This window comes from Ovis canadensis, chromosome 25 (genome assembly GCF_042477335.2).
Source record: "Ovis canadensis isolate MfBH-ARS-UI-01 breed Bighorn chromosome 25, ARS-UI_OviCan_v2, whole genome shotgun sequence".
Taxonomy (NCBI): domain Eukaryota; kingdom Metazoa; phylum Chordata; class Mammalia; order Artiodactyla; family Bovidae; genus Ovis; species Ovis canadensis.
Window position 1 is genome coordinate 45877336 of NC_091269.1, and position 22209 is coordinate 45899544.

Sequence of the window (22209 nt, forward strand, 5' to 3'; positions counted from 1 at the left end):
ACTACACTATTCCACTTCTGGCACACTCAAGACAGTAATTTGCAAACTATTCAGCATTCCTCAAAAAAAGTGATTATAAGATACTGAGCCTGTCCATGACTTTGGAAGAGAGACTAGAGGTCTCTTCATTACTTTAACCTAAAAGGAGTAAAATTCAACCTCTGTGCTTATCTGAACATTTGTGAAGTGTCTCACCCTCTTATCCAGTATGACAGTTAAGAGAATTAGGGATATGCCTGGTGTGCTGCGATTCATGGGGTCGCAAAGAGTTGGATACGACTGAGCAACTGAAATGAGCTGAACTGAACTGAACTGAATACATTTATCCTCAAGGGGAGGACAAAAAAATCCTTAACTACTTTTACAGGTGCTAGAAATACATACTCAACAATTAGATCCAGTTGCCTATTAAAACAAAGTTAAAATATGACTTAACCAACATGGTTCTTCAAACTAACACATTGCTGAGGGAAGGAATTCAGTTTCTATAGTCACTGCCAAAAACTGTACATCACTCTGGGAGAAACCAAGTTTCTAGTCACCACTTAATGAATTAACAATTTAGGAAGCAAAGCTTCTTAGGGGTAGCTCTGGTTACGTTTAACCAAGGTTCCTACCACTTATGGCACATGGTCTTGAAATCCAAAATAACTTAAGCAGTCCCCCTCCAAAAAGATCAATCCTTACTAAACACACTAATGCTCAATCTAACCTCAGGAAGTAAATCGCTTTCATTCATTGGTAATCTGCTTACAGAACCAATGAGTTAGTTTCGTCTTGTGAGAAACAACAATATACAAGATAAACAGACTTGAACATCGAAAGAGGAGGCATAACTAGCAATACTTTAATGACATTACACCCTAATACTCAATTCCCCAGGACCTCTCAAAGAAAAAAAAAAAAGGCTCGCCACAAAAGTAGACGTCAGTGTCAAGGTAGGTCCTCAAACTGAGCTGTGGAAGAGAAGGTTGTCTCAGAGATAGCAAACCCTCCATCTGCCTTTCCTATAAGGCCCTGGGCTACAAGACTACTCAGGAGGAAGGATGGGGGAATAGCCAATTTAATCCTGCTCCGTGGTGGTTTGGAGAGACAGAGAGGAAAGCAGGCCTATAAGGTCCGGGAGCGAAGATGAAACCTTGAATCATAAAAGCGAGCAAAAATCAACCCCAGTACGTCAAAGCAAGCGAACAGAGAAGGACTCCGCGGTGGTAGGAAAACCGATGCAGTGAGAGCCGACGAAGGACCCAGAAGGTCTCTCCCAGAACCGGGTCTCCGTGGCTCTCCGCCCCGGCCACGCCCACCACTGCACTGGCGCGCGCACGCCGCGGCCGCCGCGGGCTCCCTCCGCACGGGCGCGAGCACGCCGCCGCCTCGTCGTAGAAAACGCAGCCGCTGCAGTTGGGGGCGGGGCTGTAAAGTGCCAAACCAGCTGAGGTAAGTGGTCGAGGGCTCAGGGACCCTCGGGAGCTTGCTGGAAAGGGAGCTGATCCCTGGGATCCTACCTGAAGGGACTAGTAAAGTGGAGAAAGGAGGAGGAGGAACTGGAGCCTGCCGCAGTGGGCGTGTAAGAGGAAATTTCCTCAGGCCGCACGAGACAATTGCGCATGCGGGCCAAGCGGTGGCGCCTGCGCAGTGGGATGGCGCCAGTGGCGTCGCCCCCTGGAGACGGGGGAGGTGGGGTGAGATGGCGGTCTGGGTGGGTGTGGGGTCATGGCTTGGAGTTCGCTTGGGAACAGCTGACATTCTGACCCATCCCCTCTTCAGCCCCTTTCCACCCAAGCTGTTTTTAGCTGCAGCACCTTTTTGATTGGTAATCCAGCTATTTGGAATGATTTCTGATGATGGAGTTTAATGATTGCTTGTCTTTTTGATAAGGAGACTTTTTAAAAAGGATTCTTTTCAAGAATATAAGCATGTATCTGCTAGGAAGGAAAGTGGTTTGTGAATACGAGGGCATCCCTGTCATGCATGAAGTAAATGTGTTGATCATCCTGTCACTGAACACAACCATGCAGTATCTCTGCTCTCCTGTAAGACTCTCTACTGCCAATAGTTCCAGCTTCCCTTATTGGGTCAAGTCCCAGCTTATTTCATCATTAGTATTTGAATATTCAACAAAATGTTACTGAGCACTTACCTTGGGCTTGGCAGCCTTATTGGAAAAACAGTTGTGTAAACAGATCTACAGAATGAGGGAGAAAAAACCAATCATGGACCAACCCTCCTGACATCAAACTTTTCTATCCCCTGCTAGCCCTGTGTTCTGTCATTTGTTCCTTATTCATTCAGGAAACACTAATCCAGGTTCTGTGCTAGGCCTTGAGAGTTGAAAGACAACAACTTCCCCTTTTCCTAAGCAAAGGGTTCTTCCTAAGATCATTAACCTTAAAATGAGAGAATGGGGTGCATTATCCCTCTTCTTGAGCATGCACTTTCCATTCTAAGAGACATTTGACATTGACACTCTGTGTCGAATGGAGAGAATTAAGACTTTTCCCATGAGTGTGTTGAAACATACTAAGTATGAAAAATTGGAATCTGCAGGGGAAAAAAAAAAAAAGATTCAGGACTAAATATTCATTGGTAGTTTTGAATAGCTGTTGTTTACTGTGCCTATGAGTGTTCCAAATGCTTTAGTTATATTAACCTTCCTGACACCTCTGATGTAGGTACTATCATTATCTGCATTCTATAGATGAGACAGCTGAGGAGCAGAGAGGTGGAGTGATTTGTCCCGAATCAGACGGCAAGTAACAAAGCCAGGACGTGAACCTGGGCCAAGAGGCTTCAGAGTGAGCTCTTAATCAGTGTGCTGTTTCACCTCTCACAGGGTACATGTTGTTTAGTCGCTCTGTCATGTCTGACTCTTGGCGACCCTAGGACTATAGCCCACTAGGCTCCTGTGTCCCCATGGGATCCCAGGCAGAAATACAGGAGTCGGTTTCCATTTCCTTCTCCAGGGGATCTTCCCAACCCAGGGATCGAGCCCATGTCTCCTGCATTGACAAGTGGATTCTTTACCACTGAGTCACCGGGGAAGCCCATATAGCACATGACAATGCAATAAAGCCATTGCTTAAAAAATGGCACAACAAATAAGCTGAAGTCTGTATGCCTGTGTGCAAAATGGGGGGATTGGATTAGATAGTCTTTAAGGAATCTTGTGGTTCCTGTGAAATGTCAACTCATTTAGCAAACATTTAAATCAACAGCTAGTTGGTATAAGCCAAGCATAATGTTTGGTCTTGGTGATCAGAATGCCTGCCTTTATAGAGCAGTTCCAAACTAGCATTTATTGTGAGTTTCACTTTAACTTTGGTTACCACCTGCTGGTAGCATTCAAAATTTAACCTAAATCTTTAAAGCTAAAAATTACTTAGGTAATCTTTCCATCTCAGCAGAAAACTGCTTATATGTGTTAAGTGAAAGTGAAGTCTCTCAGTCGTGTCCTACTCTTTGCCCCCCATGGACTGTAGCCCACCAAGCTCCCCTGTCCGTGGGGTTCTCCAGGCAAGAATACTGGAGTGGGTTGCCATTTCCTTCTCCAGGGGATCTTCCAGACCCAGGGATCGAACCCAGGTCTCCCACATTGCAGGCAGACACTTTAACCTCTGAGCCACACTCCAATTACTTTAATATGTGTTAAAGTTGTTGCTAATTCTGCACTCCACTTTTCAACCCTGGCTGTTCTATGTCTTGAATGATAGTTCTGAGTTTGAAAGAAGACTGTTCTTTTTATATAGAAAACATAAACCTTTTGGAATCTTCTGTAAATGTGTAGTGTAAGCTGCTATTTTGTTTTGAACTTTTTAAAGGAGACATATATTTGGTACAGATTTTCTCATTTACGTTTGGACCTTTTGATTTTTTAATTTGATATAGTATTAAACACTCACAGCCCCTCTAATTCCTAATAAGCTGTGATTCTAAGATCATTCTTGAACTATTTTGTTCCAGTTTTGGGACACCACCAAGTGATCAATTTGGGTATTACATTTGGATGAAAAAAATTTTTTTAATTTAATGAAAGGGCCAATATGTATTTCCTAACCATTCCCCTTCCTTGGGAACAGAACACAGTGTTATTCTGGAATTTTATTTGGAAAATTTTATAAGTGAATTTCTTGGTGTGGCTTGGTCAGGATGTATCCAAGACAAACTGTCCCATGAGGCATGGTTGTTTTATCCTCATATAATTTATTTCCTCAGTCAAATTGCTACCTTGGCACTGCCATATCACCCTTTCATAACCCATAAATCACCCACAGTCAATCCCAAATGACATAAACAGTTTGCTAATGGTAGGAAGTAGTGTTTTATGTAGAAAAACTAAGAATAAACATACTTTCACTTAAAATCCTGAGTGACATTTTGGCCCAAGGAGCCTTAAAAGATCGTGGGAGTACAGAGGGTAGAAAAATTTGGAACTAATTCTTGACTAAACTGCATGCTGGCTTTCATGGTAGCTGGAATGAAATGTTGTCGGTCTCGCTTCCATAAACTGCCAATTTGCTGTTTTTCTTTCTCTGTAGTGAAGTGAGGATTCTGCTGGAGAGGAAATGGCTGCCTCTTCATCCTCCTCCTCAGCCGGTGGGGTCAGTGGGAGTTCTGTCACTGGACCTGGCTTCAGTGTCTCAGACCTCGCCCCACCACGGAAAGCCCTTTTCACCTACCCCAAAGGAGCCGGAGAGGTGTTGGAAGGTGATCCCCTGCTGCTTTTTGCTGAGTAATTGGATTCAGACCTGCAATGAATAGTAATTGTAAAGAAGCTATTAAGTGGATTAGTTACGAGTTTGTCCTGATTTCAGCTCTACATTTCCTCTCTTGTCCTCATTTCAAAATATCTTTAAAACACAAATCTTTCTCCAGAATTAGGATTTTGGAGCTGAAAAAGACTTTGGAAATCATGGAGGTCATTTAGAGTTATTTAGACCCAGAAAAGATAAAGTGATTTGACCATGTGAAAAGACACAGTCAGCACTTGGACCAGGAATTCCATTAAACTCCTGCTCCAGTTTGCTTTATCCTGGCACCAGTTGGCTTCCCTATGGTTAGTAGGTTTCATATATATTTTTTCTAAGATAATTCACCTACAGATAGATGAAGAGATTCTGAGAGAAAATAAAAACCAATCTACTATTCTTACATGGCCCACTGCAGGACAGTGCAGTGTGGTTTCTCAAGCACTGGAGCTGGATGTGCATCAAATCATCCCCTATCTTATTCAGCACACATTTGCAAACTGGCTGGCCAAGATCAGGGCACAGGCTATAAGCATGAAACAACTTTAGTACCTAGAATTCATCAGGTACATGTCACTTTAGGAGATGGACCAATAAATTCTTAATAGAGAACATTAAAACCTCCTGAAGAGCTGATTTAAAATGCACATTTCTGGCTCACCTAGAGATTCCAAATTAGTCTAGGTTATAGCACAAGAATCTCCATTTTGACTAACATCCAGGGGATTCTCATGAAAGTGGCCCTTAACTATTAAACTATTCTTCATACCTCGAAAAAAATCAGTAAAGAACCTACTAAAGATTCAAAATCTGCTTGATTCAAGCATATCTGTGCTTAATTGTATACTGATCCTTTTTGCTTTAAATATTGCAGATTTCAGTAAATATACTTAAAAATTAATCTGGAAATATCTGAGAAAGGCACAGACTGCAGTTAAGAGTCAGCTTTTGGGGGGTGGTCTTCATTTATATCAGGTATAATAAAAAGCAGAGGTTTGGATTAAGCCAACGCAGACAGAAGTATCACTTGTGACAGGAAAACACAGGAAGATTGGGACCATAGGGGAGACTGGGACTAAACATAGGAAGACTTTTTAGAATTGGTTCAAATCATGATTGGTGAAGTAAACAACCAGATATTGTAGTTAGTGATACATGAGGTGTATGTACTGATACTTCTGTCTATGCCCTTTTGTTTTCTTCAATTATGTTAACTGAATACTCAAGCTAACATCACTGAGTCTGGAGGTAGTGAACATCTAGGGCCTTGTTTACCATATTTGGCACTAAAAATAAATTATGACTTAAGTTATATGCTTCAGAGACCTGGTATTAGGAAGTTTCTCCCAAAACAAATCAAAAGTTGGAGGCACTTAAATTGCTTAATGAGTTTTATGGCAGCAGAAAAGGAATCCTTATTTAACAATGAACCCTAAGATTAAAGTCATTTAAAGTCTAGCTACAGGAGGAATTTAATACAGCGGTACCTCCATGGTCTCAGAGCTGTCAGCATTCTTTGTCAGTGTACACCAGATTTCTTGGAAACATTAAAGAAGAAAGGCTTCTGAGATTAGTCTAAATGTTGATGTTCTAACAAGTGATAGTTCTGTCCACTTTTATTCCATCTCAGTATGCTTCATGGGGGACTGTGTTGCCTTTCTACTGTAGAATGAATTTAAGTTTAAATTTGCAGTGCCCAGTTTGGGTTTTCTTCTTAGGTTTAAAGTTTCACCTATACTTTAAAGCTATTTACATTTAAGGACAACCTATGAAAACTTAGAGGTGGCAGCCCTTGAACTATCCTGAGTCAAGTGAAAAATGTTAAATTGAAAAGGGTACCCTTAAATGTGAATTAAAAGGGATGGTAGATTTGGTTACCTCATCCTACTGTGTTTATAGGTGATACTATTATGCAAGTAATCTAATGCACATGTACCTGACCATTTTTCTTACGGAACTTTAATGGAATACAGGCATACCTTGTTTTGTTGGGCTTTGCTGATACCATGTATTTTACAGATTGAAGGTTTGGTCAACCTTGCCTTGAAAAAGTATGTTGGCGGCATTTTTTCAGCAGCATTTACTCATTGCCTATCTCTGTGTCACATTTTGGTAATGCTGACAGTATTTCAAACCCTCCACCAGCAAAAAGGTTACATTTCCCTGAAGCCTTGTTGATGGTTAGCATTTTTTTAGCAATATTTTTTAATTAAGGTATGTACATTCTTTTTTTTTAGACATAATGCTATTGCACACTTAACAGACTACAGCATGGTATAAGCATAACTTTTATATGCAATAGGAAACTAAAAAATTAGTGTGATTTGCTTTATTGCAGTGGTCTGGAACCAGGCCTATGACATCTCTGAGATATGCCTGTATGAAAATAGAGTAGGAAGAGTTGCCTCTTCAGAGTAAGAACAAAAGCAATTAGGTGCTGTTTTTTATCTTAACAGGTTCAACTTGGTCTTGCATCCTCCCAAGTCTAGGATAATAAACCGAAATAACCTGTACTTAACCTTGTGTATTAACTTTTTTGTGTATCTGCTGTCTGATATCAAGACACCTCACATATGCAGTATACTGTACAGGACTTTTCAACATTCCCCTGCCTTTGGCTAGGATTGTCTCACCCTATTGTCTCACCGTATATTAGTAAGCAAGTTGGAGACTGCCTTCCAGTCCTGAAATGGCTGAATTTTGGTGGCATCGTATGCCACTGGAGCATAAATTATCTGCCATTGCCTGTTTTCCCGCTGTGGGATAATAAGTCTTTTAAATGAATTTGTTAGCATCCTATTTATTGGAGTTAACAGTGGTGTTAGATTTGGACAATTTACTGAACTTTTCACCATTTATAACCTTTACTTGTCCCTTAAAGAGGAAAGCTGATGTATTGCTACTTGGTGTGTTACAGAGAGTTTGATTACAATTTCTAAATGGAAGACAGATTGCCCCAGGCTGACTCCTCTCTGGAGAAATTCCAGACTTTAGATTGTTACAGATATCACATCTAATAGGATGTAGCCAAGAAGCAGTGGACTTCGTGGTTAATGCAGAGCTGCAAATCAGCAAAAATGTGTTCCATAGACATACAAAGCAGCAAAGTGATATGCGGGTGCCTTTCTCAAAGATTAGCTTACGTATCCTTTTGCTTTGAAGTTCATTATCAAGGGAAATATGCAAATGTTATAATTTAAGCATTTATCCTAATAACACCTGTGATTAAATGTAAGCGGGAGGTAGCACTTTGAAGAGCTTGCAAACAAATCTTGGCCTGGTCCTTACAGCCAGAATCCCCACTGCCTTGGTGTGATATCCTCAAGTTCAGGATCAAACCACCTGAGAAGAGCTCTAATTCTGTATGCTTTGCTCTTCCTAAAATAAAACTTAAGTTATAATTTGATTCTTTAATCAAGGGTATGAATGCTGGCATACTTACACAATTTATTAGGCATAATAAATTGCATCACTGGTGTCAAATGTTCACACAGCCCCTCTTCCCATAGTGGGATTCATAGTTATTTTCAGGCCATTTCCCTTATTTGAAAAACTCAGTAATATCATTGGCTTACCTAGATCTTTAGACTGGACAGCCAGTATAATATTCAATAGTTGAAAATTAAATTTTTGCTCAGTTTAGATGATTTAAATGAGTTACATTCTGCCAGAGGAATAGGGGTGGGAGGAGGGAATGGGATCTATCCCCATATGACACAATATTTAGAAAAGAAGTTGAATTTAAAGAATAATAAAGTCTACATAACTATATGAAATTATATTTTGACATAATATATAATATGTGTATATATTAATACATAATAATTTCATATATATTATGTATGGAATAATATTTTTGAAACAATTTTGAAGATAATAGTAGAAGCCCTCTTGGTCGTATATTTAAGCTATTTGAATATAGTATCTATGGTTTTTCTTATTTATCATGAGCTTCTGAAATAAGGTCTGCCTTGCTGTGTGAACATTTGACACCAGACCTTCATGGAAACTCACCATGAAGCCAGAATATGTTAGTCCTGTCTGCTTGTCACTTAATAGCTGGCTGACGGCAGCAACCCGTGATTGATGGGTGAGTGCTTGACATCCAGCAGTGTTGGCATGAACCACCGCCTAAAAAAAGACAGCTGTGTCCTCTCCCTTCGTTTGTTTTAGAATTTCTGCAATAAGATCCCTTCCCTGAATGGTTTCTGCTACTCCTTGAAGTCACATTTTCCTACATGAGTTCTGCGTATTTAGGGGTATGTTTTGTTGTATCAGCCCTTGCCTGATAAGGAATAACATGAACTAGCTTATGTTTCACAATCATCTTCCAAGTACTGGGGTGACTGAATTAGCTACCTTCATGTATCCAGTTCTTGGCATCAGTACAATGCTAGGTTCTGAAATTGCACCATACTTTTATAACCATCCAAATTGCAGTGTTCTAGTTAAGTTGGAAAATCAAGGTTATAGTTTGCGTTTACAGAATGAAATTTCCCAGCAGTGTTTTGTGATGGTCATTGTGATATAACTTGATATACAAAATATTGACAATAGCTATTTTTCTTCAACTTTACTTTTTAGAATGAAAACAATTAAGAGTTTTGGTGTACCTTTGTATTTTGAAAGTTTGGGGCCACATGACCAAATGTGTTAGTTGTCAGTGTTTGCTTGACATACAAAATAGGAGAACATTAAGAAATTGTCAAGTTAGGATGGGAGAAGTGTTGACCAGGGCATCAGACTGGGGTTTCTTGTTTTTGTTATTTTAACACTATTTTTAAACTCTTGAACAAGTAGAGGGACTATTTTAACATTTTAGGTATAGAAGTAGCTTTTATAACACAGCAGTGTTAATTCTAAGTGAAACAGAAGCCCTTTGTAAACACTGAAAACTAGATCCTGAATGTAAAAGCAGGGAGAATGGGTGTGTTTACTACATTTATCAGAAGCCATTAGATTAAAATGGATTGGAGCAGATTAAAACTTGTCCTCTTCTGTTTCTAGATGGCTCTGAGAGATTCCTCTGTGAATCTGTTTTCAGCTATCAAGTGGCATCTACGCTCAAGCAGGTGAAACATGGTAAGCATGTGAGTACTGTGTACTTAACTGTGAAAATGAACTTACTAGGAACTTGAAGGGTGGGAGAGGGGGACTTAGAAAGGTCAGAGTGCTCTGTAACAAAAACTCAGCAAGGCTACTTAAGTGGACTTCCCAAATTGCCTGCAGATAAGAACATTCTACAGTTCTTAATCCACAGATAATGTTACATTAAGACTTAAATTTGAAGTCAAAGGGGTTGGTTTTCTAGGGGAGTTAATGCTTCCTACTCCTCTTGTATTGCTTTTTCCACTCCTTCCTGAAACCTTCTTTTCCTGTTGTCCTCCATTGTTACCACTGTCTGCATCTTCAGATATGTATGTAATACCTCTTGGTCTATCTGGATTCGAAGATCCTAGTAGCACCTTTTCTATTCTATCATGCCTCACCCGTCTTCATTTATGCATCAGGGAACTCTGTTCCACCACCAAACCAGACTATTTCTCCCCTGAGAACATAATGTTGGGGTGGGCGGGGGTAGGGCGAGCTGCAATTGCTTGTAACCCTAGGTTTTTGGCTTTTCGGGTTTGTTAGCTTTTTGTAGCATACAGGATCTTAGTTCCCCAACCAGGGATAGAACCAGTTCCCCCTGCAGTGGAAACACAGAACCTTAACTACTTGTAACCCTAGATTCTTAGGATACCAATCATAAATTTAGTACACAAATGGCATGGAGGATAAGTACTACTATTTTTTTAAGATTGTCTTAAGTAATTATCCTACAGTTAAAAATAAAATGTAAATTAAAAGATTAAGTCTTCTGACAACATAGGGTAAGACCCCATTACTAGAATATTGAGGGGGGAAAATCTTTCTAGAAATTATTTTTAAATCAGTCATCATCTTGCTGCTTGGTGTATAATTAATAAATACTATCTCCTTGATTCTTTACAGATCAGCAAGTTGCTCGGATGGAAAAACTAGCTGGTTTGGTAGAAGAGCTGGAGGCAGATGAGTGGCGATTTAAACCCATCGAGCAGCTGCTGGGGTTCACACCCTCTTCAGGTTAACCTGGCCTGGATGGTCATCTCAGGTGCACAGCAAGTGCAGGTCTAGCAAGGAACTTTTCTTACAATGTATATAGCCATCCAGAGATTCACGGCTCCATCACTGAATTATTAATTCACATTCATACTTGGTTTCTCTGTATCTGTACACAAGCAACAAATTCTTAAGTGTGTGATCTTGCAGGGAAATTTTTTGCTTATTTAAAAAAGTATTGAGAATCGGATTTAGACAATCGACATCAGAGAACCAGGAAGTTTGGGTTTAAAAGAGATTTATAAAACTTCACAATCCAGGACACATGCCAGAATTGGCCAGACGAAAGACATCCCTCCTGTCATTCACACAGTTCCTAGAATCCTCACCAGTCAAGTCCAAGATCAGGATCTGGAGTTATAAAATACATTTCTGACCTAAAACCCTTCTTTTTGCAGATGAATGTGATTTCGACTCAGGACTTGTCCAAATTAGGAATTTTTTAATGTTTGGGATTTTTTCTATTTTTAGACATCTAATTCTATAGATTCTAACTTTTTCTAACCTCTTCTAGGCATGCCAAATGCTGGCAAAAAGAATTGCTTTTTGAATGTTGAAGTTCTTGTAAAAATAAAGCAGTGAGCAAAATCCTTTTAAACACAGAAATCCTGAGTTCATCTTGTTGGTGGGCTCTGGCAATTCTGTAGCAAATAAATCCTTTGAAAGAACTCCAAATTGGTTTCTTTATCCTTTCAAAGCCTCAGGGATTTGGGATAGGGGGAAGAGGTCAAATTACTTTTTTATAAGACGGGACTCTAACAACCATTTCTCCTAAACAAATGGTAGATTTGCTTCATCTCAGGGATATTTGTCTTTTTAGAAGTATATGAATTTTTTTTTAATTTTTTATTTTTTTTTACTTTATTTTCCTTTACAATACTATATTGGTTTTGCCATACATTGACATGAATCCACCACGGGTGTATACAAGCTCCCAATCCTGGATCCCCCTCTCATCTCCCACCCCAGAAGTATATGAATTTATCATCAATATCTAAGTAGGTTTTTAACCATGATAAGGAAAAACCTGATAAGCTAAGAGATGATCTTTTGTTTTTTCTCATGGGACCCCCACCTCTACCCTATATAGTTAGGAGAGTCATTTAGATTGTATGCAAATTTTGCCCCAGACAGAATTTGCCTTTCTCCTCATTAATAACTTGTTCCTGACCTGCTTAGAGTTAGTTAATTATGAATAAATAAAACCCCAGTAGCAGTTGGCCTTAATCTCAGGAGTTTAGAATGTTTTAATACATACTCCGTGATAGGGAGGTGGTGGCCTCATTGAGTTGATAACGGAGTCTGAGCACAGGGAAGATGAAGACCCGCACATGGCCACATAACCCAGACACCGAAGAAAATCTTAAAACAGATTGCAGTTTATTGACAATTCAGCCCACTAACCTTGTCTCTGGAGCACATCAGAGCACAAAAATTACCAGCCCTCAAACTCACTAATTTCCGTATAATACTTCTTAACCTAAACCAGTTCCATTATTGAAAGCCGTTGAATTTCCTAACATTGTCCTTTTGGGTATCAACCATCTTCATGATTACCAAAGCAAAAATTTTAAATACCTAGTCTGCAATAAACCTTTCAATCATATTTTCAGTGACAGTTTAGAAGCAATCACTAACTTCCATTTGATTTATGTAACTATAGGACCCAGACACTGTATTACTTCGTCTTTACCCTCTGGTATTGAACTTAAAGAATTTTTGTCTCTTTAAGTTGTACATTTCTTTTCATGGCCTTAGAGTTCAGTGGAAATACTTTGCGAAGCCCCTTTTCCAGTGACCATTCGGCTTCTCCTTGAATGCTGCCAGAAGCAAGACCCTCACTGTTTGAAGATGGCCTCTCCCTCTCTGCACCTTTCTGTTGGTCATTATGCCTCATCCATAACTCCTATTAGTACGCTTTGGGCTTGAAGATGGACCTGTTGTTGTTCATCTTTCATCACTTCTGCACTCATTATGTGCCAGTCACTCAAAGGAACTAATTATAGTCCTTTCAGTAACACTGCAAGATGTATTAAAAAAAAAAACCTAATACAGATGAACTTGAAGCTCAGAGAAGGCATTACTACATGCCCAGGCTGCCTAGCTAAGTAAGTGGCCAAGTCTGGATTTGAACTGAATGTGCCAGACTCCAAAGCTGAGATTATTTTATATATTATATATATATATATATATATATAATTAAAAGGTTTATATATATATATATATATATACATACACACACATATATGTATCATGCTTCATCCCACTGACCCCAACCCAGTGCCTCATACAAAGAAAAACCCTAAAACCTTTTTTTTTTTTTTTTAGTGATAAAATGAATTAACTACCTGGAGGAAATAAACCTTATTACTATCCTCTCACTGCTTGGTGATAAGGTACAATGAAGGAACAGCCTCTTCCTTTAAGAACTGATAGGAAAAAAAAAGAACTGATAGGAAGTAGCTATGTCAGTATCTACATATGATACTATGTATACTATGTGTATACTATGTCAGTATCTACCTTTTAAGATTCGGCATGATGAAGTTAGATGCTTAAGGGATACATACCTTGTGTGTGTATACCTGTCTTCCTCTTGTGTGTGCAAGGAGGAAGACAGGGAAGATGGCAGCTAACAGCCAGGATTTCACAGACAGCCTCCGTCTTAAGAAAGCTGATGGTAACGAGTGTTTCAGTGCATAAAACACTTTGCAGTTTCATAAATGTCTCGTCTTGAATCCCACATCAACCCTGTGAGATAAATGAGGCAGGTAGTTGACAGTTGAGGAAACCAGTACAGAGAAGGTAAGGTACCAAGATTATTAACCAAAGTATAGTTAATAATATAGGCCTTTCAAACCTTTATGCCTTCTAGTTCGTCATACACTAGAAAATGTGAAGGCAGAATTTGCTAATAAAGAATTGTTCACATCAGTTTGATACATAATTCCGTATAAGTGCCTTGTCTCATGGTAATAAGACACAAATAGTAAACTTATATAAAGCTGGTTTTACTTTTATGAAGTTAAAAATCTTATTATCTAAGATCAGCATTGAAGTTCTCAGTGTTCACTGATAAATGCTTTATTTATTAGTGCCATCTTACGCCTGATACCTGGAATGACAGTGGTCTGGAACTCTAAATCAAGTTCCTGACCCTATGATCTCTCTGCTCAGTCCATTTACTCGAAGCCCTCGGCTTCCCTTCCCCCACATGGTTGGGAGGCCCTAAATCCCTTGTTCCTGATCAGAATGCCCGATACTGAAGTGTAGAAACTTTGGACCTTAAGGCCAAGCCAAAGGTAGAAGAAAAGAGATAGGACCAGGAGATGCCTATCACCCACAAGGAAGAGGAGGAACCAGTCCAAGGACATGGTGCCCTTTCAGGCAAACCCAAGAGATAACACACTTGAGGGAGAAGGCAGTTATGCTTCTCCCTCTCGTTTTGTCAGAGCACCTAACCTTGCCTAAAATATCTCGCCTGGCCTCCTTGTAATTGCCCAAAGTTCCAAGCAAGACACATCCTCTCCACAAAAGAGGTCCGGGGTTTAACTAACACACTTGGGGAAGTTTGGGGTTGCAGGCAGAAGACAAATGATGCTTGATCTCTGGTTTCCCAGAGCTGAGTTGGGATGGAAATGGCACCAAGAGTGAAGAATGGAAGGAGGAGGCTGGAACGGGACCCTGTGCTACTAGCCTGCCTTCTTTCTTTGCATCTGGTCAAAGAGGAAGTCTCAGAATTTAGAGCTGAATGGAAGAAATCTTAGAGACCATCTAGTTCATCCGCCTGGTTAACAGGCCCTTATCTGTCTCATTCATTGCTGTATGTGTATTCAGTAGCTAGAACACTAGCTGGCACATGGTAGGTATGCTGCAGGCATTTACTGAGTGAATGGAAGTATGAATTTGTTGTATGTTTCTGTCTACCCTCATGTGGAAGCTGGGCTAGCTATGGTGCAGCATCCATACTGGAGAAATGCCTAAGGTAATTAATTGACAAGACAATAAGCCAGAGCCCAGCCCAGAGCTCTCTATAATGCTGTACTGACAAGTGGAAGCTGTGTCCAAAACAGCCATGGGAGGAGCCTGGGCAAATGATGCTGGTGGCTCCCTGCCTTCCTCATAGGCTCCTGCACACAGGCCCGATGGTGGTTCCACACATCAGCTCCACAAGCTGCCCTCCACCTCTCCAGATACTCTGATTTCTCCAGTCTGTCCAGTCTTCCTGCTGCTGCTGCTGCTGCTGCTAAGTCGCTTCAGTTGTGTCCAACTCTGTGCGACCCCATAGACTGCAGCCCACCAGGCTCCTCTGTCCCTGGGATTCTCCAGGCAAGAATACTGGAGTGGGTTGCCATTTCCTTCTCCACCAGTCTCCCTAGAGAAGCTGTTTCTCCAGAATCCACTTACTTCATTTTTATAATATAAGCTCTTTAGGGAAGGTAATGAAACCACATACAGTTTATTACCAGGAACAACAGCTGCTGCTGCTGCTGCTAAGTCACTTCAGGCGTGTCCGACTGTGCGACCCCATAGACGGCAGCCCACCAGGCTCCTCTGTCCCTGGGATTCTCCAGGCAAGAATACTGGAGTGGGTTGCCATTTCCTACTCCAAAGAAACAACAGAGTGGATGTTTATTTCCAAATGTCTTTTATTCATTCTAAAGACATTTGCTGAGCACTTACTCTGTGTCTAGCATGTGCTAGATGCTGAGGTTATGCTGTCAACCAAGACAGTCATCAGCTTTGAGTTTATATAAATATATTAAAAGAGGTAAAAGAGTAATTTTCAGTCTAAAAACTGTATGATAACAGAAACCATGTAAAATCAGAGACAGCTAACCCAGCTGAGCAAGGGTTAGAAAAGAAGAAGGAAATGGCAACCCACTCCAGCTAAGACCTGGCGAACAGGTAGGTGGGGTGAGAAGGAAGGACTCTCTAGATGGAAGGTACAAAATATGCAAAGGCCCAAGAGTGAGGAAGGGCATTGTGCTTCTGTGGGGCTGTGGTTGCTTTGTTATGGATGATTTATAAAGGCAAGAGATGAGACAAAACTGGACCGGATGGGTTTTGCTAAGGAATCTGAACTTCAACTAGAGGACAGTGGGGAACCATTAAAGGGGTTGAAGTAGGGGAATGACAAGATCTGGTTTCACTTTAGAAATCTTAGCTGCAAGGAAGGAGAAGGCAATGGCAACCCACTCCAGTGTTCTTGCCTGGAGAATCCCAGGGATTGGGGAGCCTGGTGGGCTGCCGTCTATGGGGTTGCACAGAGTCGGGCAGGACTGAAGCGACTTAGCAGCAGCAGCAGCAGCTGCAAGGAACAGTGCAAATTAGCAGTGATAAGACCCAGATCCTTTTGGGAGCTGTCATGGAAATCCAGGGGACACCTAACTGAAACCTTAAAAATGTGGAGACAAGAGGATAGATTTTAACTGAGAGTTAAGGAATAGCCTCTGTGGGACCTGGTGACTCGTCAGACTTGGAGAATTCAAGTAGGACACCTGGGTTTCGTGTCTAAATAGCTGATGGACGGGATTCTATTCACTGAGACAGGGATACAGGGAGAGATATGGATTCAAGGAGATATCTGGCAGGTGACTTTCTGTCTATAGCTCAGGAGAGTGATCTAGGCTAGAGTTAGATTTGGGACTCTCCAGACTAGAGATATGCAGCCAAAGGTAGGCACGAATGGCACTGCCCAGGCAGAAAACCCACAGTGAGAAGAGAATTGGAACCTTCTCAGAGGAGGAGCCCAGGAAAGCAACTGGCAGGAAGTCACCAGAAATAACTGAAAAATGAGGAATATGGCATCAAGGCAACCAGGAAAGGACATTTTAAGAAGGGGGCTGCTGCAAACATCAGTATCTGGGGTAGCCAAGCAGTTAAATGACAGGGGTGAAGAAGGCCTTTGGACTTTACCAAGGAGCTTGTTGGTGACCTTGTCTCAAGAGCAGCCACCTAAGTGGTACAGTGGAGGCAGAGCCAGTCTGCTGTGGCTGGGAGAGTGAGTGGAAGGCGAAAATGTGAGGCCAAATCTAGGCAACACTTTTAAGAAGTTCAGTGGTAAGGGGAAGCAAAAATGAAGGTCAGGGAGGGTGACAGTTACAGGAAGAAACACAGTGAAGACATTTGTTTTTGGGAGAGGCCAGAAAGAAGGCATAATTGAGGGTGTGAGGTCCCTTGCAAGTGGGAGGGATGGGGTCCAGAGCCCAGGTGGAGCGATTATTAGAAGGGAAGGAGGGTGAAAAGGTAGTGCTGATGTGGGTAAATGCAGGTGAGGTGGCAGGAAGTTGAGGGAGTTCCCATCAGAAGTCTCCTATTTTCTCTGTGATGCAGGAGGCAAGTTGGTCTGTGGCCTGTGGCAGGAGGAGGCGGGAACAGTGGGATTGGGAATGGTCCCTGTGAAGAATGGGAAGGAGTTGACCAGGGTCAGACTGCCAAGCACATTCAGGGGCCATTTGCAGTTCAAGTCCCTAAATTTGCCATGGCACCAGTCATTGGAGAAGTATACCAGGAGCTCTTAGCAGCCTGGCAGTAGGAATAGAAAAAAAAAATGCATAGTTGGTGGTTACACGGTAAGCACAAGAGGGTAAGCAGATGGTTGGTCTGAGGCTACTGAGGGAAAGGAGTGAAAACAAGAAGAGGCTGCCAGAGAGAGATTAGAAGGGTCAGACATTTCTCAAAGGCCTACTATTGTCTCTGGTAATATGTAAGGCAACAGAAATACAAAGAAGGGGCAATCGTTCCCAAACCTAGCTGGGCCTCAGAATTAAGCTTAATAAAAGTACAGACGCGCTAGCATGATTCCTGGGAGCCAGCAGGTCTATAATTGGGGGTTTCATGTAACTCTCCTGCAGCCTGTTGACAAAACACGTGGACCAGTGAAAAAAGCAGACAAGTAAGCAGAAACATGGAATCTATACAGCACCATAACTCCATGACTCTGGTCCATACGAGGTGCTGTGGAAGCCAAGAGGGCTTGGTGGTGGGAAGGAAGGGGAGATGACAAGGAAATCTTCCTAGGGAAGGTGAGCCTGGGCCTGAGCGGACTGGTCAGTCGGGGTTAGAGGGGAAGATGCCAGAGAAGCGTTCCAAGTACAGGGACTAGCACGCACACAGGCAGGGCTGCGTTCGTGGAACTCCGAAAGTCATCTGGTGTGGCTGGAGCTGAGCCTGTAAACTGAGGAGGGGTGTGCCCTCTCAGGAGAAGGAAGCAAGAACCAGACTGTTTTGAGCCATGCTCTACTTTCCATCAAGACAGCATTTCTCTGACAAGGCCAGGGTACACCTAAGAAAGAGACCAAGAATCCTGCCCTTCACAATGAATAACTCAGGAAGCAGGCTCCTCAGGGCCTGGAAGGTTAAGCCCCTTAGGCTGGCATAAGGCATCGAAGTGATCTCTACCAGCCACTAGGCAATACTGTTCACAGTACTGCTGCTCTGGCTGAGAAACAAAGCATTGACAGATTTGTACTTATTTACTTACTTTTAGGGGAAGGCAGATGTTCCAAGCTCAGAATTACCGAAGGAACCTCCCTTCTGGGCTCTGAGCCAAACCAGGATAAGAGGCGGTCTGAAGGGATCAAATTTAAAGTATATGGACAATGCTGAGAGATGTTGTTCCCTCTGGACTGGTTTCTCCTCCTTCCTTGCCTGGCCCTGAAGGCCTGAAGTAAACTCCCTCACCCTCTCTCCCTCTCCTTTTCTCAGAAATCTCCAGGCATATAAACCACACAAGCATGGGCATTTCATCTGTTTAGCAAACCTAAAGTTCATGCTTGGGGGTTGTTGGAGTCAGATTCTACCCACTTAACTTTCTGCACTCTCCAAAATACAGTAAGTCTGGAATATTCTATGAAGTCACGGTAACTTAGCTCTCCAACATATTGCCTAGAGGACAACCTAGGACCGTCTATCCTCGAACAGTGTCATTGCCCAGAGAAGACTCAAGGCTCATTCTGTGATACTGATTCAATGCTCAAGGCTAGAGTGCTTTTTGAAAGCACTCCTGATCATGAAAAGGAAAATCACAGTCTCCCAGCCTGCCTGAGATGGCAGCTGGAGGACCCAGGTGCTGTTGCCTCCAGAGACCTATAGACTTAGGAGCCAGGAAGAAAGCAAGACCTCATCCCCATGCCATCTCTCAGTACAGAGGAGAGTTCATTCTGAGAGCAGAGCTATAGAAGCAGCAGAAGCGGGGAGGGATACCCAAGGAGGAAGGCAGCATTGGGCTGTCTGGGAGCGCAAGCCCTGGCTGCACCCGTAGTTAAGCCTTACTCTGCTGCCAACCAGCGGGCGTCCTCATTGGGCAAATATGAAAGCAGAGGCTCAGCCTCAAGACTTCTACACCTCTTCATGACCCCGGGGAATCATTGAATCTAAGAACAGAGGAACCATCATCCAGCCTGAGCTTTCACAGTCTCTTTTGAGTCCTACTGGCTCTGTGGCCAAAATGAACTTTCCATGAAAAAAAAGAGTTCGGCTCCTAGAAGGTATCACTCTAATACTCCTCAGTTGAAAAGCTGCCAAGGGGAGGAGGACTCCCCTGGTTGTGCAGTGGCTAAGACTCTGTGCTCCCAATGCAGGGGGCCTGCTTCAATCTCTGGTCAAAGAATGAGATTCCACATGCTGTAACTGAAAAGATCCTGCGTGTCACAAACTAAGACCCAGTGCAGCCAAATAAATAAATTAATGTTTTCAAAAATTTTTAAAAAAGCTGCCAAGGGGGATAGGAAAGGCTTCAGGAATGAAGGCAGGAGAATGAGTAACCATGAGGGCCCAGGCTTAGCACCCACACCTCTCATTTGGCACACAGGCTCTCGGGGTAGGTACAGGTCATATCCAGGCACTGGAGACTCGAAGAACGTTCATCATGGTTAATATGTAGTGAGGAATTACTATATGTGGGGCACTGTGCTAAGTCAGACACATGATGCCATTTACTTACGGGGGGAGAGGATAGCAGAAAGGCTATGTGGGGCAGAGGAAGCCACCAAGGAAGGGATGGCAGGAAAGAATCCCATAGTCTAAGAGCTGAAGGGGCCTCTGGCCCCTTGGCAACTGTATTCCTTTGGGCTAGGGCTGCCATAACAAAGTACACAGACTGGGTAGCTTAAACAACAGAAACTTAATTAGCTCATAGTTTTGAAGTCTGGAAGCCCAAGATCAAGATGCCACCATGGTTGGTTCACCGTGGTTGGTTCCTGCTGGAGGCTATGAGGGAAAGTATCTATTTTAGGCCTCTCTCCTTGGCTTATACATGATCACCTCCTCTCAGTGTCTCTTTACATCATCATTGCTCTATGCACGTCTCTGTATCAAATCTCCCTTTTCTTTAAGGATGCCAGTCATCATCTTAGATGAGGGCTTACCCTACTGACCTCATTTTAACTTGATTACCTTTTTTCAGGTTCTACCTCCAAGTGGCTCAGTGATAAAGAACCCTTCTGCCAAGGCAGAAGATGTGGGTTTGATCCTTGGGTCAGGAAGATCCTCTGGAGAAGGAAATGGCAACCCACTCCAGTATTCTTGCCAGGAGATTCCCATGGACAGAGGAGCCCGGGAGGCTACAGTCCATGGGCATGCGAAGAGTCGGACATGACTTAGTAACTAAACAACATCTGCAAATAAGGTCACACGCCAAGTCACTGGGGTTAGGACTTCAATATATAAACTTTGAGGAGGGACACAATTACACCTGTAACAGCAACAGTATCTAACCAAACCCTCTCCTTTTATAAACGAGGATATTGAAATCTCAAGTGAGAAAGTGACTTGCACAGGGTTGCACAGCAAATTGGCAAAATTAAGACTAGACCCCAGGTCTTTGGGAGCTGCAAGCTTTGTGCTTACTTCCCCAGAGTAGCAGTAGTGCTGGCTTTGGGAAGTTCCTTCTCTAAGAAGGGGATCTCTGAGCTTGGACAAGTCTGGGAAGCACCCAGTCGAATCTCTATCAGCCTGTGGGGAGGATACACTAAAACTCTCTCACAAATCAAGATTTGGGAAAGACTCTGAAATGTTCAGTCGTGTCCGACTCTTTGCGACCCCACGGACTGTACCCTACCAGGCTCTTCTGTCCATGGGATTTTCCAGGCAATAGTACTGGAGTGGATTGCCATTTCCTTCTCAAGGGGATCTTCCCAACCCAGGGATTGAACCCGGGTCTCCCACATTGTAGACAGATGCTTTACCATCTGAGCCACTGGGAAGTCCCTTAAAGGATAACTAATGAAAGTGAAAGTGAGGTCGCTCAGTCAATCCGACTCTTTGAGACCCCATGGACTGTAGCCCACCAGGCTTCTCCATCCATGGAATTTTCCAGGCATGAGTACTGGAGTGGGTTGCCATTTCCTTCTCCAGGGGATCTTCCCGACCCTAGGTCTCCTTCTTGGCAGGCAAACGCTTTACCATCTGGGATAGGTGAAGGCAATGGCACCCCACTCCAGTACTCTTGCCTGGAAAATCCCATGGGCGGAGGAGCCTGGTAGGCTGCAGTCCATGGGGTCTCAAAGAGTTGGACACGACTGAGCCACTTGACTTTCTGAAATGCTAGAGTGGAAAAAGCCTTATTAATGGAGCATAATATAAGCACCAGGATTTATTTTCAATGACCAGGCCCCTCATTAAGGAGGCAGACCTATGGGTGTCATAAAGGAAGAGCTTTGCTGCTTATTTCCTGCCCCCAACAGTGCAGGTTGCTGAGTACAGCTGGGTGGTGCTGGCTGCTCACAGACTCCCCTACTGTTTACTCTCTGGGCTTACCTCTGCCTCCAGGCTGGCGTCTAGCCTCTCTGCAATCAGTTGTGACAACTCACTAAAAAGACTCTTTTGCAAGTCTCATGCAACATGCAGGAGCAACATGAGTTGAAAAGCCTTGCTCTTGCAGTTTCAAAAACAAGGAGGCAAAAATTGAGATTGAATATAGTACGGAAGTGTGGGTGACACCAAACCGCAGATGCTCTGATAGGCTATGGGGAAGGAAGTGAAAAGTTCACCTTGTCCTTCCCTGTAACAGAGGGCTGTTGGTTTTGTAGAGGTTTGCTTTCTTAAAATCTTTTCATTCAATAAAAACAGCTTGGTAGGACAACATATTATAGCATTCGTGGAAATAAAAACTAGGAACCACATCATACAACATTCTGCTCCAAACCTGGCCCTGGTTTCCCAGGCAGCTCCCAGTTCCTCCTGATTTATGCAGCAGCCGTGGAGGCCCTCGCCCCATCCCAGGTGGAGTCTGGCTTTCAGGGAGGAAGGGAGGAGGTGGTTCAGAGGTATCAGCTGTTTCCCTTGCTTCTGAGCCAAGACCCCCACCTCAGCTAGAAAC

The 22209-nt window shown here is 42.7% G+C and overlaps 2 protein-coding genes and 1 long non-coding RNA gene across 25 annotated transcripts in view; 1 reads left to right on the top strand and 2 right to left on the bottom strand.

The window, feature by feature from the left end:
* Positions 1–1645, bottom strand: part of ASCC1 (activating signal cointegrator 1 complex subunit 1) — a 117794-nt gene extending 116149 nt beyond the window's left edge. For 4 of the 17 annotated variants that reach the window (XR_011253013.1, XR_011253007.1, XR_011253011.1 and 1 more), the window contains exon 1: positions 1506–1616. Coding sequence is in view for 2 of the 17 variants with exons in the window: in XM_069572005.1 (XP_069428106.1) it covers positions 196–255 (60 nt within the window). In the remaining 15 variants the exon portion in view is untranslated. Of the gene's footprint in view, positions 1–195; positions 1317–1505 lie in introns of those variants that run through there. The other 13 variants (XR_011253012.1, XR_011253006.1, XM_069572008.1 and 10 more) reach the window with 11 other exon arrangements.
* Positions 912–11561, top strand: ANAPC16 (anaphase promoting complex subunit 16). 7 transcript variants are annotated; one of them, XM_069572015.1, is made up of 5 exons: positions 942–1437; positions 2699–2834; positions 4536–4704; positions 9753–9827; positions 10740–11561. In XM_069572015.1, exons 3-5 carry the CDS (start codon positions 4563–4565, stop codon positions 10853–10855), a joined length of 333 nt encoding a protein of 110 aa, XP_069428116.1. In that variant the 5' UTR covers positions 942–1437; positions 2699–2834; positions 4536–4562; the 3' UTR covers positions 10856–11561. The 7 variants fall into 7 exon arrangements, with proteins under 7 accessions (XP_069428115.1, XP_069428116.1, XP_069428120.1 ...); XM_069572019.1 differs by having other exon boundaries at positions 1072–1437; positions 2699–2749; XM_069572017.1 differs by having other exon boundaries at positions 1223–1437; positions 2673–2834.
* Positions 3868–21789, bottom strand: LOC138430126 (uncharacterized). The gene is made up of 3 exons (XR_011253014.1): positions 21648–21789; positions 13457–13637; positions 3868–4745 (listed from the first exon to the last, which is right to left on the bottom strand). It is a non-coding gene; the product is annotated as an uncharacterized lncRNA (long non-coding RNA).
* Between the last annotated feature and the right edge of the window lie 420 nt (positions 21790–22209).

Bases quoted from the DNA above. Each gene is read 5' to 3' on its own strand.
- ANAPC16 (XM_069572014.1), top strand. From the start codon at position 4,563: ATGGCTGCCTCTTCATCCTCCTCCTCAGCCGGTGGGGTCAGTGGGAGT. The intron at 4,705-9,752 runs GTGATCCCCTGC...TTCTGTTTCTAG, and splicing joins AGCCGGAGAGGTGTTGGAAG to ATGGCTCTGAGAGATTCCTC. The intron at 9,828-10,739 runs GTAAGCATGTGA...GATTCTTTACAG, and splicing joins GCTCAAGCAGGTGAAACATG to ATCAGCAAGTTGCTCGGATG.